Source organism: Populus nigra, chromosome 2, assembly GCF_951802175.1.
Source record: "Populus nigra chromosome 2, ddPopNigr1.1, whole genome shotgun sequence".
NCBI lineage: Eukaryota > Viridiplantae > Streptophyta > Magnoliopsida > Malpighiales > Salicaceae > Populus > Populus nigra.
This window is the reverse complement of record NC_084853.1, coordinates 36,535,940-36,557,189: the sequence shown is the minus strand read 5'-3', so window position 1 is coordinate 36,557,189 and position 21,250 is coordinate 36,535,940. Positions and strand designations below refer to the sequence as shown.

Sequence of the window (21,250 nt, the reverse complement as noted above, 5' to 3'; positions counted from 1 at the left end):
AAATTTAATTTTTATATCAGTCAAAATAATCTAAAAATATGAAAAAAATAATTTTTTTAAAAAAATTAAATTTGATTGAAACACAATACCAAAAGGTTGCTTTAACACTTTTTTTTTTTTTGTCCTTGGAATCTTTCAAAAGGAGGTGAGTGTAATTTGATTTTGTACGAGGTAGTATAACTTTATTGTTTCCCTAACTATCACATAATAATTTTAATTGCTTGATGGTCTTAACAATTAATTGTAAATGATAGGATCCTATTTATGATATATATAAAAAAAACATTGGTATGATAATTAAAAGGATTCATTTATTTTTTGAATTAAAATATGATATACAAGTAGAGAATACAATTTTTAAATTAATTAAAGACGGGAGAGAAAAACCTTAGAAATGGGGTGGTTTTACAGCTTTGCCATTGTCGGTGGTTGTCTTCTTCTCTCTCCACTCTATGCTCGTGTAGATGTACAAATAAATAAATAAATAAATAATAAACTTCTGAAGACTCAAAACGGTCCATCAATCGATGATCCACGTGGAAACATCATAGGCTGATACGATAAGACGACTTTTCCATCACCCCCACTACTTCTTTTAAATGGTTAATTTATTTCTTTCTTAAGAAAAAATAATCTCCTGCTTTAAATTTATTTATTTACCGTTTGGGAGTAAATTTTATTGATTTTTTTTATTTTAAATTAATTTTTTAAAATCATTTTAATACATGAATATAAAAAATAAATTTTAAAAAATAAAAAAATATTATTTTTTAAAAAATTATTTTAAAAAACAAAAATATCGCAAACACCTCCTAAGCTCCATAAAAAATCATTGGGGTGAGTTTATTATTATATTTAGATTTAGATTTAGATCTCACTTTCCTTCTTCTTCTTCTTCTTCTTCTTCACATTGCTTTGATTTTGTAGATCTACGCCCCCATCTGTCTTTTTTCACTCTCCATTTCTTCTTCTTCGTCTACTACTACTACTACTAGTAGCAAACACCTAGCTGTTAGATTATTTTTAGTTAAAAAACAGGGAAAAAAAAAATGTTGGGTCGGTCGACGTTATCAAGAAGTGGAAGCTTCAGACCAGAAAACATAGGACAAAATGCTTTAGCCATGATAGGAAATCTCTGCTTCACTTTCTTTGTTGTCGGGGTTCTCATTTTCACCATCATCGCTGCTACTTACGAGCCTGAGGACCCTCTGTTTCACCCTTCTACAAAGATCACTAGTTTCCTCACTTCCAATTCCAATGCCACCTTCAAATCTGACGACACTGTTGTCAGAACTGGGGAGGATTTCATGGCCTCAAATCAGACTGCTTTTTCCAATTTCATCAACATTACTGATGTTGACACCACCTCCAGCATTGCTAGTGTTAATGCTGATGATGGTAATGTTAATCCTGATGGTGCCGCTACGACGGCGTCGGAGACCTGTGAAGGTCCCTTGGACTGTAGGGATCCTGAATTGTTTCATATGTTGATGAAAAGGGTGATTGAGGAGTTCAAGGATATACATTTTTATCGGTTTGGGAAGCCTGTTTCTGGGTCTAATGATTCTACTTGTGATATGGGCTGGAGGTTTAGGCCCAAGGAAGGCAAAACTGCTGCTTTTTATAAGGATTATAGGCGATTTGTTATAGCTAGGTCGGAGAATTGTACGCTTAGTGTTGTGGGGATTGGGGACTATCATTCGGGTGTGAATGCTAGGAAGAAGAAGAAGAATCAGAAACCTGGGTTTGAGAAAACACCAGGGAAACAAGAAGCGGGACAGCCCTTGTTGCCTGTTGTTGGGGAGACTGTGAATGACGCGCTTCCGGTGGTTGAGTCGGAGAATTCGTTTAGTCGCGGGAAGTATTTGCTTTATAATGGTGGAGGTGATAGATGTAAGAGTATGAATCATTACCTGTGGAGTTTCTTGTGTGCTTTGGGTGAAGCACAGTATCTGAATCGGACACTGGTTATGGATCTGTCTCTTTGTTTGAATTGGATGTACTCTTCTTCAAATCAGGATGAGGAAGCAAAAGATTTTAGGTTTTATTTTGATTTTGAGCATTTGAGGGAAGCTGCATCGGTTTTGGACCACTCTCAGTTTTGGGATGATTGGGATAAATGGCATAAAAAAGACCGGTTGAGTCTTCATCTCGTCGAGGATGTCAGGGTCACGCCTATGAAGCTTACAAGTGTAAAAGATACTTTGATTATGAGGAAGTTTGGATCTGTTGAACCTGATAATTACTGGTACAGAGTGTGTGAAGGAGAGACCGAGGCTGTCATTCAAAGGCCGTGGCATCTGATATGGAAATCAAGGAGGTTGATGGATATTGTGAGTACAATTGCCTCGAAATTGAACTGGGATTATGATGCTGTTCATATTGAGAGAGGGGATAAGGCAAGGAACAAGGAGCTGTGGCCTAATCTTGCAGCGGATACCTCTCCCAACGCGCTTCTCTCAACCTTGGCGAACAAACTTGAAGAGGGGAGGCACGTCTACATTGCGACAAATGAACCTGACACATCCTTCTTTGACCCTTTAAAGGACAAGTATACTACCCATTTTCTCGACGAGTATAAAGATCTCTGGGACGAGAACAGCGAGTGGTATTCGGAGACGAAGGCCCTTAACAAAGGTGTTCCAGTTGAATTTGATGGTTATATGAGGATTTCTGTTGACACAGAAGTCTTCTTGAGAGGAAAAAAGCAGATCGAGACTTTCAATGATCTCACAAACGATTGCAAAGATGGTGTTAACACTTGCAGTGCTGCTGCCAGTTAATTGTTGGTATATCCACTTGTACTTTTAGCATCATCTTTGCTGCTTCGAGGAACTCCAAAACTTATTTATAGTTCTGGCACTTTATGAGATTTGTAGAATGTAGAACAATATCAGCTAGTAGTATCATCTGTGTCTCGTTACTTGTTTTTGTTTCATTCCACTCTTTGTGAACAATCATGCTGTGCCTTTCTCACCTTGTCAAAGATAATATATGCTATTTATTTTTTGCTATTAGAGAATGGTTAGAATCCTACTTGTAGACATGTTTGGAATTGAGATTGAAGCTTGTCAAAGATGATATTTGCTATTTATTTTTTGCTATTAGAGAATGGTTAGAATCCCACTTGTAGACATGTTTGGAATTGAGATTAAAGCTGCATTTCATCGAATCTTCATTTTTTTTTTTCAATTTTTTTTTTTTGTGTTTTTAGATCGTATTGATATGAAAATTAAATTTAAAAAATAAAAAAATATATTATTTTGATGTATATCTAAGTGAAAAACATTTTAACATTTTGAAATTTACACTTCTCAGACATCCGATAGTCATGTAATGATATATTTCAATTCAGTGTTTTTGTGGCAATTCAAGTAGAGACAAGAATCTGGAAGGTAATGTGGTTTTAAATGTGAGTAATTCAGTGTTTTTTGTGGCAATTCAAGTAGAGACAAGAATCTGGAAGGTAATGTGGTTTTAAATGTGAGTTTTTCCATTACTACATGTTAGTGGGTGTCATTTCTTGTAGCTCTAGCTGATCTTATGTTTGCTGATTGATAATTTTTGGAAACTCAAAATCTTAGATCCAGAAGAGACCAGATTCATATCAAATATTGCTTGGGGAATCGAACCTAACAAATTTATTTGCTTCAATGGCTTCTGAACTAGGATGTGCGGCATGCAAGAAATAATAAATTGAGGACAGCACTGATCCAAAAGTTTCGAAAAAGAAGAAAATATTCAGATAAACCCTTGCATTTGTCGATGCAGGACTCAACTCAATCATTGCTTTATTTGAAACTGCATGCCCGATTGGAATATGATAAAATACTTTTATGGTCTCCCAACAAGTTATGAATCAAAGTTGATGAAATTGTAAAGAATTCCGATTAATTTTGGCCTTTTCACGGCTGTCTTGTCTCGGATTGAAGTGTTTGGGCTGATCACCTCCTTCGATGTTTAAATGAGTAAATGTAAGAAGAAATGAAAGTATAACCAAAAAAAGCTTAGGAGAGTGAGTATTATGTATGGTTGTGTGTTATTACATGGACTGGTGCTTATGTGGCCTTGAGTGTTTAGACACGAGGCATTTACATACCTAGGTCATATGATCTTGCTTCCAAGAACGTAGAATTTTATGGAGAAATCATGGAGGATAATTATTTTTTCTCTATTAGTTGTTGATGTCCTGTTGTGTCATTGTCCCCATTGGGGAGGCAAAGGGGGGCATGCCAAGATGCATTGTCTCTGAGCATTAGCTGTTAGTGAACAGGGGATGCCTTTATTCGGTGGATGGAAACAAAACAATACTAGCTTCCGAATTTCTTTGGTTAATAATACATGAAATACAAGAGAGAAAGATGTGTTCTTTGAACAAAAATGGTTGGAATTCAGTAGTAAAATGAAAGGCAGATTGGAATCGGCTAGGAATTACCCTTTTAAACGTATTATGTCCACCATCAGCCAAGAAGGGCACCAAAATGCTAGCATAAAATATGCTTCCCCCCCTCCTCTCTACATTATACAAAGAATTGCATGTTAGTACAGAATGGAAAGTCCGATGGGAAGGAATCTCATTTGCGACCAGCCTTTCCTTTTTTCACAGGAACAAGTGTTACTTTCCCTCCAGATTTTTTAGCTCTTGCCTCTGCTTGCCGGAGCACTGATATAGCAACCTGTTGCTGATCTTTGTTTGTTTTGTCATCTGTAAATTGCTTCACCTCAAATGCTCCTCTAGTAAAACCTCTAGCAACCTGACAAGTTGGCATTAGCATTCAGGATTTTTACGTTATTTGCAAAGATTAACCTCTGAGGTGCATTTACTCATAGTCTACAACAAAACTGGTAAACATTTGTGAAAAAAAAAAAAAATTCAAAACCAGTGACTTTACACTTTGAGAAGTTCCATCCTGCATTCAATCAGTACGTTAGTTTTTCCGCAGACAAATAAGCTATTCATTACACTTGCCAAAGTGTATTACAAATTACATTTGAAACCCCAAAACAGAACTTGATGAAGAAAGAGTTCTTTCATTCCACTGTATCCTGGTTAATGTTAAGATATAGCTTGGCCATGGCCTCTTTTAACACCATAATTTATGAGATTTGATATGGTTGTATTGATCAGACATATATGTCCATCTCCTTCAAACAGTTCAATTTCGTGAGGAAGTTGAAGATAGCCCCATTTCCTAAATTAAGAGATGAAACCAGAGGCCGAATGCATGTTGTCTATTGTAAACAATGCTACAACGCAAGCAGAAACTCATTTTAAAGCCAAGCAAATGGTCAGTGCAAAATTTTCAATAGTGTGCAGGAACTGCTGAAAGTTTTCAAAGTGCAGAATACCCACAGATCTCACTCTTGTGAAAGTTTCGGAAAAGAAATATAGAAAAGTAATCCCTGATGGAGCATACCTTCAAAAGAATCCAAACTTTGAGGGAACTACTCAAGACTGCAAGCCTTGTCCTTTTTCCTGAAGTTAGGTAGTTACACATGTTATGGTCAACCCTCAATATAAATCTTGGCCAGGTCTTTGGGTTTTCATGGTCTGCCTTCTGGTCCATCGTTGCCTGGAGAAAAAAGTGATAACAGTGATAATAGCAGTTATAAGAATGTCTTTTTGTAGGTCTTAAACCATGATAGTCCCATGGTGCAACAAAGAGTTGCCACACCACACCCACAGAGCAATGGAGACTCGATAAGAAGAGTTTTATGTGATACTAAAAACTATACTTACAAGCGAACGACAAATTTCTTGTTCAATCTTAGAAAAGGAGGTTTCTAAGGCTTCAACTCTGCCAGTTGCATGACAGCAAGTGCATGGTTCACTGATCATAAATGTCACACTGGGTCGAACCTGTCCAACATAGTGCATTAACAGATGTAACTGTTAATATCAGTTGAACTAGGTCTAGCACTGAGCCAAGACATCATCACATCCAAATAAATTATAGCGAGCTCATTTATCTTTGACAAAATAGTTTCCATATCAGTTGAAGTGGAATTCCTCATATATAAAGATTTTTCTGTATATTTATAATCTCAGAATTCTGCTCGATCTCAATAGGATGGAACAAGGCTCAGTTGTGTCTTTGATGCTGTTAACATGCCTTAGAGAAGATAACCATATACAGTAGCAGGACATACCCTCTTTCTTGTTATTTCCATCAGTCCATGACTTGACAATTCAGAAACCTTCACTGTTGACCGGTCTCTCTCAACAGCTCTCTTCACTGCTTCATAAACTAGTCTCTTATTTGCTGCAAAGCATAGCCGGGAAAGAAAAAAAAAAGGAATATGTATTCACTTTGCATGATAATAACAGGAAGTAAGATATTTCTCCTAGACTTCCCAAAGAGGAAATTCGAATCCTTAAAGAATAAGCAGATTGCAAATGTCTCACTTAAGCTCTTACAACAGCAACTCACACTAATCCTTATTATTGATGGCCCAAAAAATCTCCTATATTGTAAATGCTATCGAACATGGTTCACAGCAAGCACAATGTTTCTTCTAAACTGTTCCTTTATTAAATATAATTGATTCACTCTAGTTGGAAAGAGCTTATCAAGAGGTCAACATGTAATCTATCAGCAGTATTTGCCCTTGCAAACTAATCTCATAAGCTCTGAAAAAGTTACCTGAGACCTTAAGAGTAAGATTCAAGTTCAGTATGGAGGTCATTGGACTGAAGTAGGTGAACTGAAGTAGGTGTTTTCAAGTGAACATTTGAATTAGATTAGTGCAAAAGCCCCGATCACTAGCTGAGCAAACCAGTAACAATCGGTTATTTCCTTGGTTTTGATTTCTATATCACGGTGGTAATATAGCAGAATTGGAAAAGGATCAATTTTCTCTATTAAAAATAAACAAATATCTTAACTATCACAATAATCAACAACGCAGAACTCCTATCTAACATGATGGAAGTGGTTTGTTTGCTCTTATAACAGCAGAAAGAAATGCAATATGGTTTGAAAATCACAAATTGATATTGCAGATTTCAAGATAATCCACAAATTTGATATCGCAGGTCTAACCCCTGCATCTATTACCCTGGATCCTAAGATATTTGACATGCAAGGAACCAGATTACATGGATTCAACTTACATTCATCTGCCATATCAATGAAGTCTACTACAATGATACCACCAATATCTCTCAGCCTTAACTCCCTTGCAATCTGAAATGCATAATTTCTGTTAAAATACTACTTATGCAAGGGTTTACTGAACATATTATAGACAGCAGAATTAGATAGTTTATCCTAAAAGAAAATCATCAAACTTTACCCAAAGTCTTTCAAATCACACATGCCCATGTATACAAAAAACGGTTCATTTTTCCTTTCGACCCCCTCCAGTGGCAAATGCGAAAAATTCACTTATCATGCTATGTTAGTTTCTTGACTGTGTTCGCATCACTGATTAAGCAATGGAAAAGATAGTCATTTCTAAGAATTGATTTTGGTAACCACTATGATAAACGCAATTACCAGCAGAATTTCAAAACTAATTTGAATGGAATGGAAGAAACCTAAAAAAGTAGTAACAGATCTTTGCACTTTTAAATAGAGAGAAATCAACTGATAAAATTGAACCACAGAAAGAATTTCTGGATCCATAATCAATTATGCCAGTACAAGTATAAATGCCAACGAAGAAACTAACCTGTTTGTACCAAACACAAAGATTATTTATATAAAGTGGGGGTCATTTTCAGTGTCTAACATACTCGTTTTGCAGCTGCAAGGTTGACGTCTAGAATGGCTTTCTCTTGTGAAGTCCTTTGACGAAGCATTACATGTCCCCCATTCACATCAATTGAGACTAATGCCTCTGTTTGTTCAATCACCAGAGAACCTCCACTAGATAGTGGAACCCTGAAGAAAAGCGATGTAATAGAGATCAATAGCATCGGAAAGAGATACAACGAAGCTCCATTGAAAAGGTAGGCCATGTAGATTTAAAACACCATATATAGAGGATTAGCCACTTTAGGTGAGCGGATTTGAAATGACTACAAATAGGTGGTGCTACCCACTTAACAGGATCATGATTTTTCAACTCATTACACATTTAGGCTTGTGGCAAAGATAACCATGAGAAACCGAAGGAGAAGCTATTGAAGAATTAACAGAACCTAATTGACGTGGGGTGGGAAAAGAATCCATGATGGATTGGAACAATGGATTTACATTTTTGCCCTTCAAAAACATCATAAAGAAACAGCATTTAGTCTTTTTACAGTGTTCATTTGTCATTCTATAATTGTTTAGAGGTATCTTGGTCTTTTCATAATTTTTACTTGATTGCCTTTGAAAGAAAAAAAAACAATTAACCATAGTATAGAAGCCTTTTTACTATTTCACTTTTTTAAGCACAATGTAATGACTTTATTGCCTTTAAAATCAAAATTCTCAAAGCCTGACTACAATGGCTTCTTGAGTCAATTTTTTTTTATCCTTTTTAAAAAAAATATTCCCGCTTTCAGCCTTCAATATTTGGTTCATTATAATTGAGCTTCCTAATTTGTTTCAATATGGGTTCAATAGTTTTATCACGATCTCATACTCTAGATCATAGATTAATGGTTGGCCCGAGCTGATCCAATATACCGTCATCTAAATATTTTTTGAAAAAAAATGTCATCCAATATATCAACATTTAAATATTTTAAATGCGTTTCAGCCGGTGTGAATCTAATTTTTGACTTCCTATCGTCTTTATATTTTTTTTAAGGTTGAAAAAAAAAAGACCTGACCTACAACATAGCATGAGTAAAAAAACTAGATATGTCTAAGAGCCCTATTGGAACAAACATTACCATGAAGCCACAAAAGACATGTGACCACAAAAGTGACATCAATGAATCCTCACCTTTTACTAAGGATATTATTGATCTCTTCTTCGATTTTGAATTCATCAAAAAGAGGAGTTCTTTTATCATACAACTCGACTCGTCCACAAAGATCAGGAGCAATTTCCTGGAGGTAGTTAGTAACCTGGGGAAAGAAAGCATACAAAAGTGACATTACATGTTTCAATGCAAAGAAGAAAAAGCTGTAACATGTATAATTAAATTTTCAGAAATTGGCTATATTATAGCATTCCAATAAGATAAAGATAGGAATTATAGTAACTTGATAAAGTACTTTTCCTTTGCAATTGAAGCAAACTGATTAATGTTACGTTTATCAATTAGATGCAAGAGAGTTTTAGCCAACTATAGCTGTTTGGAATTAACTCCACCTCTTAAATTCTCCTAAATATAGTAGTTAGAGAATAGAATATGAAATTAAACGATGGACATATACCTATAAGCCCACATTTAATAAGAATCCTCCTTTGTTGAATATATCATACCAAACATGTCCACACCAAACATAATGCAAAACTATATCCATGTAAGAACAATCACGAGTATCCAGGCATTCACCCCTTTCCCCATCAATTAGCAACATAGGGGAAAACAATAAGTAAAAGCATTTGTGTGCAGAGGCATGAGCAAGAGACTCATAGATTCCTAATTAGTAAGGAAATCAATGGCATACCTCATGATACGTCCTCGGAGAGTCCACCATCATTTTCCTAACCTGGAGATGAAGTATAATAAAGAATAGAATCATTGTGTGAAGTCTTGAGACATAGTAAACCGTCATATAGAAGAATACAGGTGCAGGAGTCGCAATAAGCAAGTAAATTACCTTTTCACTAAAATAATCCTGGACAACAGAGAGCGTTTGACCCATTGCCCTGTGCAGTACAACAGGAATGGCCCCCTCCACACCTTCATCTTCAGCAAGAGCAGCAGATTTTGCATGTTCCATTATACTTTTCCAAGTTGAAAGCAAACCTTCCAAGTCCTTCTGCAATTCCTCAAATGAATGACCAGCAGCAACAGTTCTTACAGTTAGACCAAAACCCGGTGGCTGCAAAGTTTTTGCTATAACTTTGAGGCGTGTACGCTCAACTCCAGAAACTTTTTTGGAAACCCCAATTCTATCGCAACGTGTGATCAATATCTTCAATGCAGAGAAAATAGTTCAGGCAAGCAACCAGTACAGTGAGTTCAAAATATGACAGAATTAATTAATTAATTTTTTTTTTTTGGGGGGGGGGGGTGAAATAAATAAAAGCACTTAATGATGAAGGGGGGGGAGTGAAATAAATAAAAGCACTTAATGACGAATAAATTTCATTGGGAGGGGTGGGGTGGGGTGGGGTGTTGTGCTAGGCAGAACATACCCAGAATCTGCTTCTTAGTTTTGGATAAGCAGTCACTGTTGGGCCTTTTGTACCCAATCCCTCCTTGACAACTTGAACAATAACTTTTGTGCCTTTACGAACTTGAGACCACTTGTTTTCACTAGTTAACGTATGCTTAGCATCCTTTATATCTTGATGAGATACTGGAGGATAGTTAGGTTCTGTTTCAACTGTAGAATGGCTGACAGTGTCACCTTCCAAATGGTGCTCCCTTCCATCGAGGAACTGCTCAAAATCAGCATCCACTTCACCATAATCAACTATACTGCCATTAACATTTTCCTTAACTTCTGAAACATCAAAATCATCATCAACTTCATGCTCCTCATGATCATCATGCAGAAATGGGGCCAAATCACCGTGAAAGACAAATTCTGAAACATCGTCAATGACTTCAACATCATGTGATGTGTGTTCATTTTCGTGGGCAGCAGGATGCTCTTCAAAGGCTTTGAGCACAGAACCATTGACTTCTCCTTTCTTTGTCCTCTGACAAAATGGAGGGAATATGAATGGTTCCCTGTTTTGCTTTATGTCCATAAGAGAAGGTCTTGAGCTCCCAATATTTACAAATGCACCACCCATGTGGGGGACAAGTTTTGTGACCACCCCTATATACACACTATCACAGAGCACGGTGTTTTTAACTGGTTCCAGAAGTAATTCAACCAATTTGTCATCTTCCAATACAGCTATCCTTTGCATTGTACATATTGAAGAACTAATCAGTATGACAGTAGAAACTGAATCATCTTTCAAATTCAGATTGCTCCCATTAGCAGACAACTTGTCTTTCACTTTTATACCCTGATCATTAACCTTGAATTTCTTCAGACCATCTTCCACAGTGTCACTATTTTTTGACACATCTTGTGTCAATTTGTCCTTAAAGACAACAGAGATAACAGGTGATTGGAGTAACCAGGGTTCCTCGAGAGGTTGGTCTCTTTCATGGAAAACTGAGTTTGGGCAATCATATGTTGCTGTTAGGTAATCCTCATCGTTGGTGCGAGATTTTTTGTTGACTTTGAGATCATTCAGGAATGCCTTTGGCTCTTTGAAATTAATCTTAAGTTGTTTTGCAATCACAAGTTCATCTGTCAAAGCACTGGAAGCATTTGAGTGTTCATAAACATGTTAAGGAAGAATCTACATATACTCAATTGCCAAGATATGGATATTACCTCTGGTTGGAGCACAATTTGAAGGTTCCAATGGTAGATATCTCTCCTCTATCCATGAACCCCATAAATGATCTGGAGACCTCTCAGTATTAAACTTAGTCCATGAATCCCTCACCATAATTTTTCTATCTTGTTTTACAGTCGCAGGTACTGACAAAGAAAATTCAGGTCCGGGTCTCCAAGTGACATTGCATGAAGGCCATGTTTTTTCTCTTACAAAATAATTATACTTGAAATTTACACCGCAAGGTACCTGCCGAGCACAAAATGGTGATTTAGGGTGATAAGAAGCGAGTGCAGAATTGAGAATTGATAAAGTATCTCGTACCAAACTCAAGTGAAAAAGCAAGGAGCATACTGTCAAGCCGAGCACAAAATGGATCAATATTTTTGTTTTCAGGATGCTGTCAACAGTACACACGGATACCAAATTGTTCCAATAAAACTCAACCATAGAAAAGGAGTTAATATTTCTCACTACTATATAAGTATGGAATCCACAATAAACACAAGGACAGACTCTTTGTAGTGCTTATAATAAACAAATCACACAACAGAAAAAAAAAATGAAAAATTTTAAGAGATTTGTTTTTCGTCCAACAAATAAATAAAATTTTGAATACTTGTACAATTAAAATGAACAATCAATAAAATAAATCTGATAATTAGTTATCTTCTCTGGGATTTTAAAGAACTTTCATTTGTCAGAAAATGGGAACGTCCATTCTTCACATCATTATCTTTGATTCAAATTACCGTGACTTGAGCTTCCCACAAGTTTGGATGTGAAATGGGATGCATTAAGATAGCCATTTCCGGATCCCAACAGCCTAATACAATAGGATCCCCGGTAACGTAAAGAAGCTGACCAGGTGCCAAATCAGCTTCTACAGTCCAAACTAGCTCACACAATCCTTCTTGACAAACAGCATTATTTGAATAATTTCCTGAGAAAAATAAAAATCACATCAGCCATTCATTTTAACAAGTAGCAGAAATGATTATGCCCAACAACAATGCCTGTAATTGACACTGCATTCATAATAATTCATTGAAATTTGGAAATAAAAAAAAAAATAACCTTTCTTTGCAGATATGGCATGGGCGGGTGGGGGAGGAGGAGGAGGATTCTGCGCGATTTTAAAGACAACATTTCTTCGAGACAAGCCATGCCTGCTTCAATTAAAGAGTAAAATGGAAGCTGGTTTTGAAAGTTCCTAAAAAATGAAAATTAATTAGAAGTAACTTACGGTGAAAAATGAAACAAGTGGCATGAGGGCGTGCGTGGGCGGTGGAGGTGGAGGTGGAGGGGCGGCCGAGCCTCCGAGGAGATGTCCATGATTACGATGAAGCTCTCCTCTTGTTTGGTTGGAGTTCAGTGGTGAAGCACAGGCTGTAGGGTTGAAGAAGAAGCAAAGAAGAGGAAGAAGAAGGCATTGGGGCTGATAAGGTGGTTGTAATTTGGGAGTGGCGATTTGGGTTGTTTTGTCATTTAACAGGAAAACTTGAAATTGTGGTCTGCGGATGGATAGAAAATAGAATAGAAAGGGATTTTGTGAATACAGAGGAAGGAAGCTGATGATGGTGATGATAAAATTAGCTTGGCGCCTTGTGTGTCACACGTGTTACCATTGTGTACACGAGCGAGACTTTTTGTTTTTTCATCTAATTAAAAAATGCAGTGTTAAAATGGTTATGAACCCAGTATAAGGGTTTAGGTCATGCAGCTCATGCTTGTTTACTACGGATTAGATAAGAAAAAAAATTAATATAAAATTTCTTAAAATTTTTTAGTTATTAAACATTGAAACAATGATATAATATATTTACCAAACATATAAACATATCCAATGAGTTAAATAACTTACTTTTTAATTTAGTTATATAATAAAAAAAATAACAAAATAAATATTGAATACTAAAATTAAACAAAAATAAAAAAAAGGCGAGGTTAAGTGTCTTAGGAAACAAAATGAAAATAATTATTCATTAAAATTCAAAATATATTATATGAGTAGAAATTGGGTAAAGTTTTATTCTTTTGAATTAATATGGATATAAGATTTATTTATAATTTAATTTTTATAATTCCTTAAAATTATCTAAGTAGTTTCTAAGTAGTCATTGTAGTATGAAAATTAATTCAATATATTAATCAATATATGGACCACACAAAATGTGTGTGTATTAGATTTTATATTTTATCATAGCTTTTCTTCGAGAAAAAAATAAATCTTGTTTAGCTATCTAATGAAATAAAATAAAAAATTGTTTTGAACCTCTTCATCTTTAAATATTAAAATTTTCTCTTATATGTCATTAATTCTTTTTTAATCAAAATGTCTCTCGAATCATAAAAAAAAACTTATTTTTTAAAAATAAAATAAAAATATAAAAACTTAAAAAACCTATAAAACATATATGTAAAAAAACTAAACACAAATCAATGTATAAAAGAAAAAAGAATCAAAGAGAGGGGACAAAAAAAGAAGAGGACAAGGAAACGAGCTTGGTTTGGGTGCTTAACATGCCTAAGCGCTTGAAACAAATCTCAACACATGTGCTTGGATCATAATTTTTTTTTATAAGGGGAAATAACTTATTGTCTACCCTAAATGTTTTTTTTGAAAAAAAATAAATGATGATTTGTTTAGTTTTTCAGAATTTGACCACCATAGAAAATTCACGTTTAATTTTATTTGACCTAAGAATTTATTTTCACATAAAAACCTTATCTAATATACACCTTTAGAACCTTCAAAAACTCTATAAAATAGTTAAAAAATACAAAATCAAACTGGAAAATATTTTTTTTTTCTCTTGACGCCAATTTGTTTTTTAGGCAAGATTATGATCTAAAATAATCATCATCAAACTCCTTCCATTGAATGAAACTCATTAACACCCAGATCAATGATTTTTAAGGCCAAAATTAGTGTCAACCAATTATTTTCTTTGTCTTTAACGAGAATCCAACAACTTTTTCTCTTCTTTTTCATTTATAGAGACTAAAATGTAAAAGAAATAATTTTTTTGTCAAATTTAAAATTACAAAAATTATAGGGACTATAAAATTAGAAAAAGAAAAGTATGAGGATGAAAAGAACTTTGTCCCCCTAATTTTACATTGGCCATGGTGTTTCTTCTTGTTTTACAATTTGGTTCCCTTTCTTTTAGTTTTTCTTCTCTTTATATTTTTTGACAAATTGGGCATTGGAGGCTTCAATTAGAAAAAACAATGTTTCTCTCTCTTCAATCAAAGTTTGGCGACTATATCTCTCCTCTTTCACATAAAAGTAATAAAATATAAAAGAAATGAGTTTTTTGGATTAAATTTGAAATTACAAAAATTATAGGCACTATATAATTTAGAGAAATAAAAGTATAAGGATGAAAAACAACTTCCCCCTATTCTTTCCTTGTTTGACAATTTGGTCCCTTTTCATTGATTTTTTCTTCTCTTAACAATTTTTGATATTGAGCATAAAAAATAACATAAAATGCAACAATTGAAAAAGATTTTGGAGTATCAAATTGGAAAAATAACTTTTAAAAATTGCTACAATGTTTTAGCAAGGCATTTTTTAGTATATTTGGTAACTAAGTTTTTCATCCGTGTGTGATGTCACGAGGTCTTTTAAAAGAAACTAGTATATTGATCCGTGCTCTGCAGCGAGTCAATATCAATTTTTTAAAATATAAAAAAATATTAAGAATATAAAGAATGTTTTAAGCCCATTAGGTGTGACAGTCATGGTAGACCCAAACGACATGGATGTGGCGACAATGCAAGACCCAAGAGTGTTGGGTATGACGACCATGCCACACCCAAGAGACTTGGGTCTGGAAGTCATGCCACACCCAAGAGACTTGGGTCTAGCAGCCATAGTCTGGACCCATGCTTGGGTCTGGCACAAAAAAAAAAGCTTTGCATAAACGGGTATCTTTGTATTTTCACACTGTTTTTTTTTTTTATATATATATTTTTCTATAATCATGAGGGGCATTCATATTTACTTGGGTCTAGCAACAATGTCAAACCCACGTTACATGTCAGACCAAAGGCTGTTGGGTCTAGGGTGGTTTTATTGAAAATAAAAAAATATTATATTAATAAAAAAAACATGAACACTTGATAATCTAATGATCCAAGGTTTGACGATTATGATAAAAGATTTTGTCACCCCAATAAAACTACTTTGTAAGAATAAGTTCTCAAATAGGATTAGTAAAAACTTTCTTAGCTATTTTTTAAACTGGAAAGTTTTGAAAACATCAAAGTGGGTGGTTTAAAATTTAAAACTATAATGACCAAAAGGAGATAATCGAAGAAAATAAAAGGATGGAGAGGTAATTAGGTCAAGCGTAGGGGGTGCCAGACCCTAGTCGCTTGGATATCCTAGAGTCGAGGACCTTAGGTCTGGTAATGGTGGCAAACCCAAGTGGTTTGGGTCTAACAACCACGCCAAACCCAAATACTTAGATCTGGAAACCCCATTAGACCCAAGTAATTTGGGTCTGACGTGGTTTCCAAATCCACCATTAAATAATTAAAATACATCTTATAATCAAAGGTGCCTAACCCATGTTTGCTTGGGTCTGGAAAACGTGATTGACCCACTTTTACTTGGGCCTGAAAACATACCAGACCTACATTACTTGAGTTTGACAATCATGTTTAACCTATTTTTTTTAAGTCTAGAATTATGTCTGAACCATTTTTTTTGCAATGGGCAACATGGCAACATGATTTTCTAGAAGGAGAGAAGGTAAAGAGGGAGGGAGGGAAAACCCCCCTCCTAGAGCGCCTTCGTGGGCCTCTTTGGCACATGTGCCATGCCACTATGCCTGGGGTGGTGATGTGCATGAAAGATGCCCTGTAAGGCGACTTTCGGTTCTATTCTAGGGCCGTAGGCGCCACTCGAATGATGCGGGTGGCGCTCACCCGCGGGCACGTGCCCAACACCTTTTAGCCATTACACAACTCCAACTATTTTAGCATGTATTTGAAATGTTTCAAAGAAAATGAAAAGACGGAGAAGCCCTCAACTACATTCTTAACAAGTTTCTTTGGCAAGGACAATTCCATCGTTGCATTGCCCCAATCCATAGTGATCCGTATCTAGGTGGACAATAAAAAGGTAAACAGTAAAACCAAAAGGAGTTTTAGTTTTCTTGATAATTATCAAATGTTTTTGTAATTATAATAGATATTCATAAAATAAAAAAATCCAATGATTTAAACGATGGAAAAAAAAATATACATGGTTTGGAAGCCTTGCAACTATGATAGAAAGCCATTTGCCACCTGGGGCTCCTTAGCTTTTATTTTGAATCAAAATAAAGTTGCGACTCTTGTATTTTAGTTAATTGGCCGGCACTTACATGAAAGCTTTGTTTCCTTCTTTTACATCTAGCAAAGCTTTGGACTTTGCTTACTTCTCTCGCACTTGCGTGTGAGAAGACTTGCGTCTCCTTTGATATTTTTTGTCTAACCATGTTTTTAAAAAAAATTAACTTTTTTTAGTTTTAACTTATTTTTTATGCTTTTAAATAGTTTTGATATGCTGACATTAAAAATAAATTTTAAAAAATAAAAAATATATATTATTTTAATGCATTTCCAAGTGAAAAATACTTTGAAAAACAATATTTACCATACTCTCAAACAGGAACATATAGTTCTTTTCGATAGGTTAAAAAAAGCTTTAAAAAAAGAAGGAAAAGATCTTATCTAAGAGAAATCTTACATATTGTGTACAACTGATACGTGATTAGAGATAAGTAATCATATCATGCCATAAAAGACTTGTACATTTATAAAGAGATAGAATAGATGTTCATGGATAGGTAGACATTCCATTGATTCTAAGTTTTGGGGTCAAAAAAGCTCGTCCATCCAAATAAATCATTCTTCTACTCTCTTTTCACCCCCTCCCTTGAAATTGACATAGAGGGCCCATTTGCTTTGCGTGTGAGAAGGCGGTGATGTGTAGCTTTTTATTCATGTATTTCTTTTTTGTTTTGATAAACAAAATGTTTTTTTTATTAACAATATGGTTTTTTGAATAAAAACTTAAGATAATTAAAATAAAATTTTATAAAAATAAAAATGATTGAAATTATAAAAAAATATATATATCTTTTTAATTAAAACTTCCTTTCTTATTAATGCATTTCTTTTTTGTTATGACAAAAACATGTTTTTTAAACAAAAATTTATTTTGATTTAAGAAGTAAGTTTCAACCAAAGAATAATAATAATAAAAAAATCATGTCCCAATAATTTGTGCATGACTATGAGAAAAAAAAAGAATAATTAATTTGAGAAATTTATATAAAGAATTTATGCCTAAAAAAGAAATAGACATTTTATTCTTATTGAATACCTATGAACAATTAAAAAAAAAACTTTATGCGTTAAGGCATATATAATTATTCATAAAACACTTTTTAATATTGTCATAAAAAGGTTTGATTTTATTTAATAACAATAGTATAATCAGATATTTTTTCAAAAGGAAATTACCTTGACCCTCTTAATATTTAAGCGTGATAACATTTTGCCTCCATCTTTTTAAAAATTACACTTTACATCCTATTATTTATATAGTTGACAAAACTTTACATACTGTGTTAGATATGCGCAAAATCATTAAACGAAAAAGTTCAACATATTATAGAAATACCATTATAATTGATTTAATATAAAAAAATATCCTTATAAATGAAATATTATAGATTTACAATTTCCCTCTAGGTATTTTATTAAATGCTACAAATATATCAATGTTTGTCAATCTACATTTTCACCAAAACTAAGCTTATCCAATTCTCTTGCAACCAAAAGCATGCATACATACCTAGGTAAAAAGTAGAACTTCCCCTAGTTTTGATAATTTTAAAAAGCACAACTCCATCATTGTAAACATTTACCTTCACTGATTTTTTTAGTGTTGATTTTATTCTAGAGAACAAGATTCTTATTATGATAAAGGCTTAACCTCACATGTTATTATTACTCTCATTTTAAATTTTGACACTAAAAAACATCTCGGAGCACCTTCTCACTAAAAGTGTTTGTTTTTGCGATAAAAAAAAGCTTTTGAATTTTTTTTTCTAAAAATTATTTTTTATATATTTTTAAATCATTTTGATGTGTTGTTATTAAAAATAAAGTTTTAAAAATGAAAAAAACATTATTTTGATGTATTTTAAGCAAAAAAATATTTTAAAAAGTAATCACTACCTAAAAGCATAGTTATTAAACCCGGCTCGGGGGTTGACCCGGCCAAGGTGTCGGGTCCTGAGTTTCATGGGTTCACCCAGATCAACCCAAAAAATTAAAAAAATTAAAGTTTTAATATTTTATATGAAAAAATTAAGAAAAAAATCCATGTAAATATAGGCTATACTATTGCAAATAATGAAGTTTAAAAGAATATTTTTTAAAAAAATTTATCCCACATTAAAAAGATATTATGTTAAGCTTTTAAGTTAAAGTATTTAAACTAAAAAAGTTTTTTATCCCACATTGAAAAAACATAATTTTTTTCTTGGGAACATAGAGTATATATACTAATGGGTTTCAAATTCCACGTTAAAAAGATATCATGTTATCCTTTTAAGTTGAAATATTTAAACCAAAATATTTTTTTATCCCACATTGAAAAAAGATAACTTTTTTCTTGGAAATATAGAGTATATACACTGATGGGTTTCAAATTTCACATTTGAAAAACAAAAACATCAGGTCTCGCCCAGGTCACAAGTTGACCCGCCGGGTCGACTAGATTTGGCCGGGTTGTAGCACCGGCCGGTCTTTTGACAAACTTGGATCGGTCCAGCCCTCGGGTCAACCAGTCGGGCCGGTCTGGGTTTAATAACCATGCCTAAAAGTATAAGCTGATTGAAACATGAAGCCTTAATGGATGGTATTCTAGTACAAGATGGTGGTGTAATTGATACATTCCAAACTTGATACCTCAGTTGCTATAATCTCTTTATTTTTTAAAGGTCTTAGTGTGTGCTTGGTATTATGGTAGGTTTGTAATTATGATTTAAAAAAATAAGTTAAAAAAGTCATAAATTACAAAAAAAATTTAATTAAGATTTTAAGAAAGAGTTTGGAACAAAAGTATGGTATGTGTTGATTAACCAAAAACTTTTAAATATATGATTAGGACAAAACATACACCTTACCACAAAAATAAATGAAGCCTTAACCCCACTAAAAACATGAATCTTCTTCTCATAAGCACTTGTCATGTGTATTTTCTCCATCTTTAGTGGTTCTTTCTTATCAATTGACCTAATTCTACCACTTCATCTTTTTTCTTCTTAACCCCATTAATAATTTTAAAATGAAATAAGATCCATAAGTTTTAAATATTATGGTAAAAATAAAAAATCTAAGTCATTGAGTCAAAAAAACTCACAAGTTCTTTTGCTTTCATAGAATGTAAGGAGATAATTTAAATGCTAAAAACAACGTTATTGTATTTGCCTAAATAACAATAGACCCATAATTTTACTTTGATAGTCCCTACAATGAAAAAGGTAATCATAGTAAGAATATTTGAAGGTAGATGTAAAAGGAAAAAAAGAGAGATGAAGAGATAGAATAAGATTCCAGCTCTCTCCCTAATCATAGAGAGGAGAGGATAGGCGATTAAATGTTCAATGAGAGAGAATATATGGAGAAAAAAGGGGTGATTGTTAGGAAAAGAGAGGAGAGCATATGTTTAAGGAGAAAGAAGAGATGAAGAGAGAGAAGGGAGATGAGAAAGAAACATAAGGAGAAAAAAGAAAAGTTAAAAAAAGTTAAGGGATATTTTAGTCTTTTTATTAATATTTGAATCTTGTTTTGACCTGGTATGTAAAGTGTAATATTTCAAAAGACATAATAAAGGTAAACCAGCTATTGATCTAATAATTGAAGAATTGATAGACAGTGCCGCACTCAACACATAACATACGTCGTTAAAATAATTAGAACAATCTAAAAGGCATGACAATATTGATGCAAATTCATAAGCACCAAATAAAGTTATCAAAACAACAATGTAAAAGTATAATCTACAACTATTAAAATGAAAGCACAAAACCAAATAAAATCGCAAGCAAGAACCAAAAGAACCCATGCATGAGAACACTGGTTAGACCCCTTTGTATCTTGTCCAGATTTTAAATTATGTGAAACCCAAAGAACACAGCGTAACTCTAATCGTATTGATCTAGTAGCTAATTGTAGAAACAAACAAAGAACAATTATGGTCACAATTATAATTTAAAAGGACAATCAAAGAAGAATTGAAAAAACATACTTTTTTTAGTAGCAACACACAAACATAAGATGGCATAACAACCACATATATGTTTTAGCTCCAACCTTTGTGTTCTCATCTCAGCTTTTATGCATTCCTATAATGCATAATCCAAAAATAATACAGTTATTAATATCTATTTTCTCATATTATAGTAATACTTATTATAGGATTAAAATTTATAGTATGTTTAACCTAAAGAAACATATTGGTATTGACCAAAGAACACTTTGCACTTGCTATATTTGACTTGGTCGTAGATTAAAATTCTAGAAATCAACCACATGAACTAAATAGAGAATATGCCATCTACAATTTTAAAGCGATTATCCAAAAAGTTGGTGTGATGTTGTCTTCTAGCCTAACATCCATACTATGAAAAAGGAAATAAAGAAGCCAATAACTATGAATGACATTCAATCAAAAATATTGAAAATAACATGAAAAAAATAGGTGCACACCTACCAA

The 21,250-nt window shown here is 33.7% G+C and overlaps 2 protein-coding genes across 3 annotated transcripts; one reads left to right on the top strand and one right to left on the bottom strand.

The window, feature by feature from the left end:
* The first annotated feature begins 836 nt into the window (after positions 1–836).
* On the top strand, positions 837–3,014 carry LOC133682171 (uncharacterized). The gene has a single exon (XM_062105446.1). It carries the CDS (start codon positions 1,050–1,052, stop codon positions 2,781–2,783), a length of 1,734 nt encoding a protein of 577 aa, XP_061961430.1. The 5' UTR covers positions 837–1,049; the 3' UTR covers positions 2,784–3,014.
* A 1,248-nt stretch (positions 3,015–4,262) lies between these two features.
* LOC133682169 (ribonuclease E/G-like protein, chloroplastic) lies at positions 4,263–13,024 on the bottom strand. Of its 2 annotated transcripts, XM_062105444.1 has the most exons (14): positions 12,707–13,024; positions 12,538–12,629; positions 12,213–12,403; positions 11,457–11,709; positions 10,252–11,369; positions 9,711–10,028; positions 9,558–9,599; positions 8,884–9,008; positions 7,739–7,886; positions 7,115–7,187; positions 6,151–6,263; positions 5,741–5,860; positions 5,418–5,573; positions 4,263–4,754 (listed from the first exon to the last, which is right to left on the bottom strand). In XM_062105444.1, the coding sequence occupies exons 1-14, from the start codon at positions 12,793–12,795 to the stop codon at positions 4,575–4,577; spliced, it is 3,018 nt and encodes a 1,005-aa protein (XP_061961428.1). In that variant the 5' UTR covers positions 12,796–13,024; the 3' UTR covers positions 4,263–4,574. The 2 variants fall into 2 exon arrangements, with proteins under 2 accessions (XP_061961428.1, XP_061961429.1); XM_062105445.1 differs by lacking the exons at positions 12,213–12,403; positions 12,538–12,629; positions 12,707–13,024 and having other exon boundaries at positions 10,252–11,380; positions 11,457–11,663.
* Between the last annotated feature and the right edge of the window lie 8,226 nt (positions 13,025–21,250).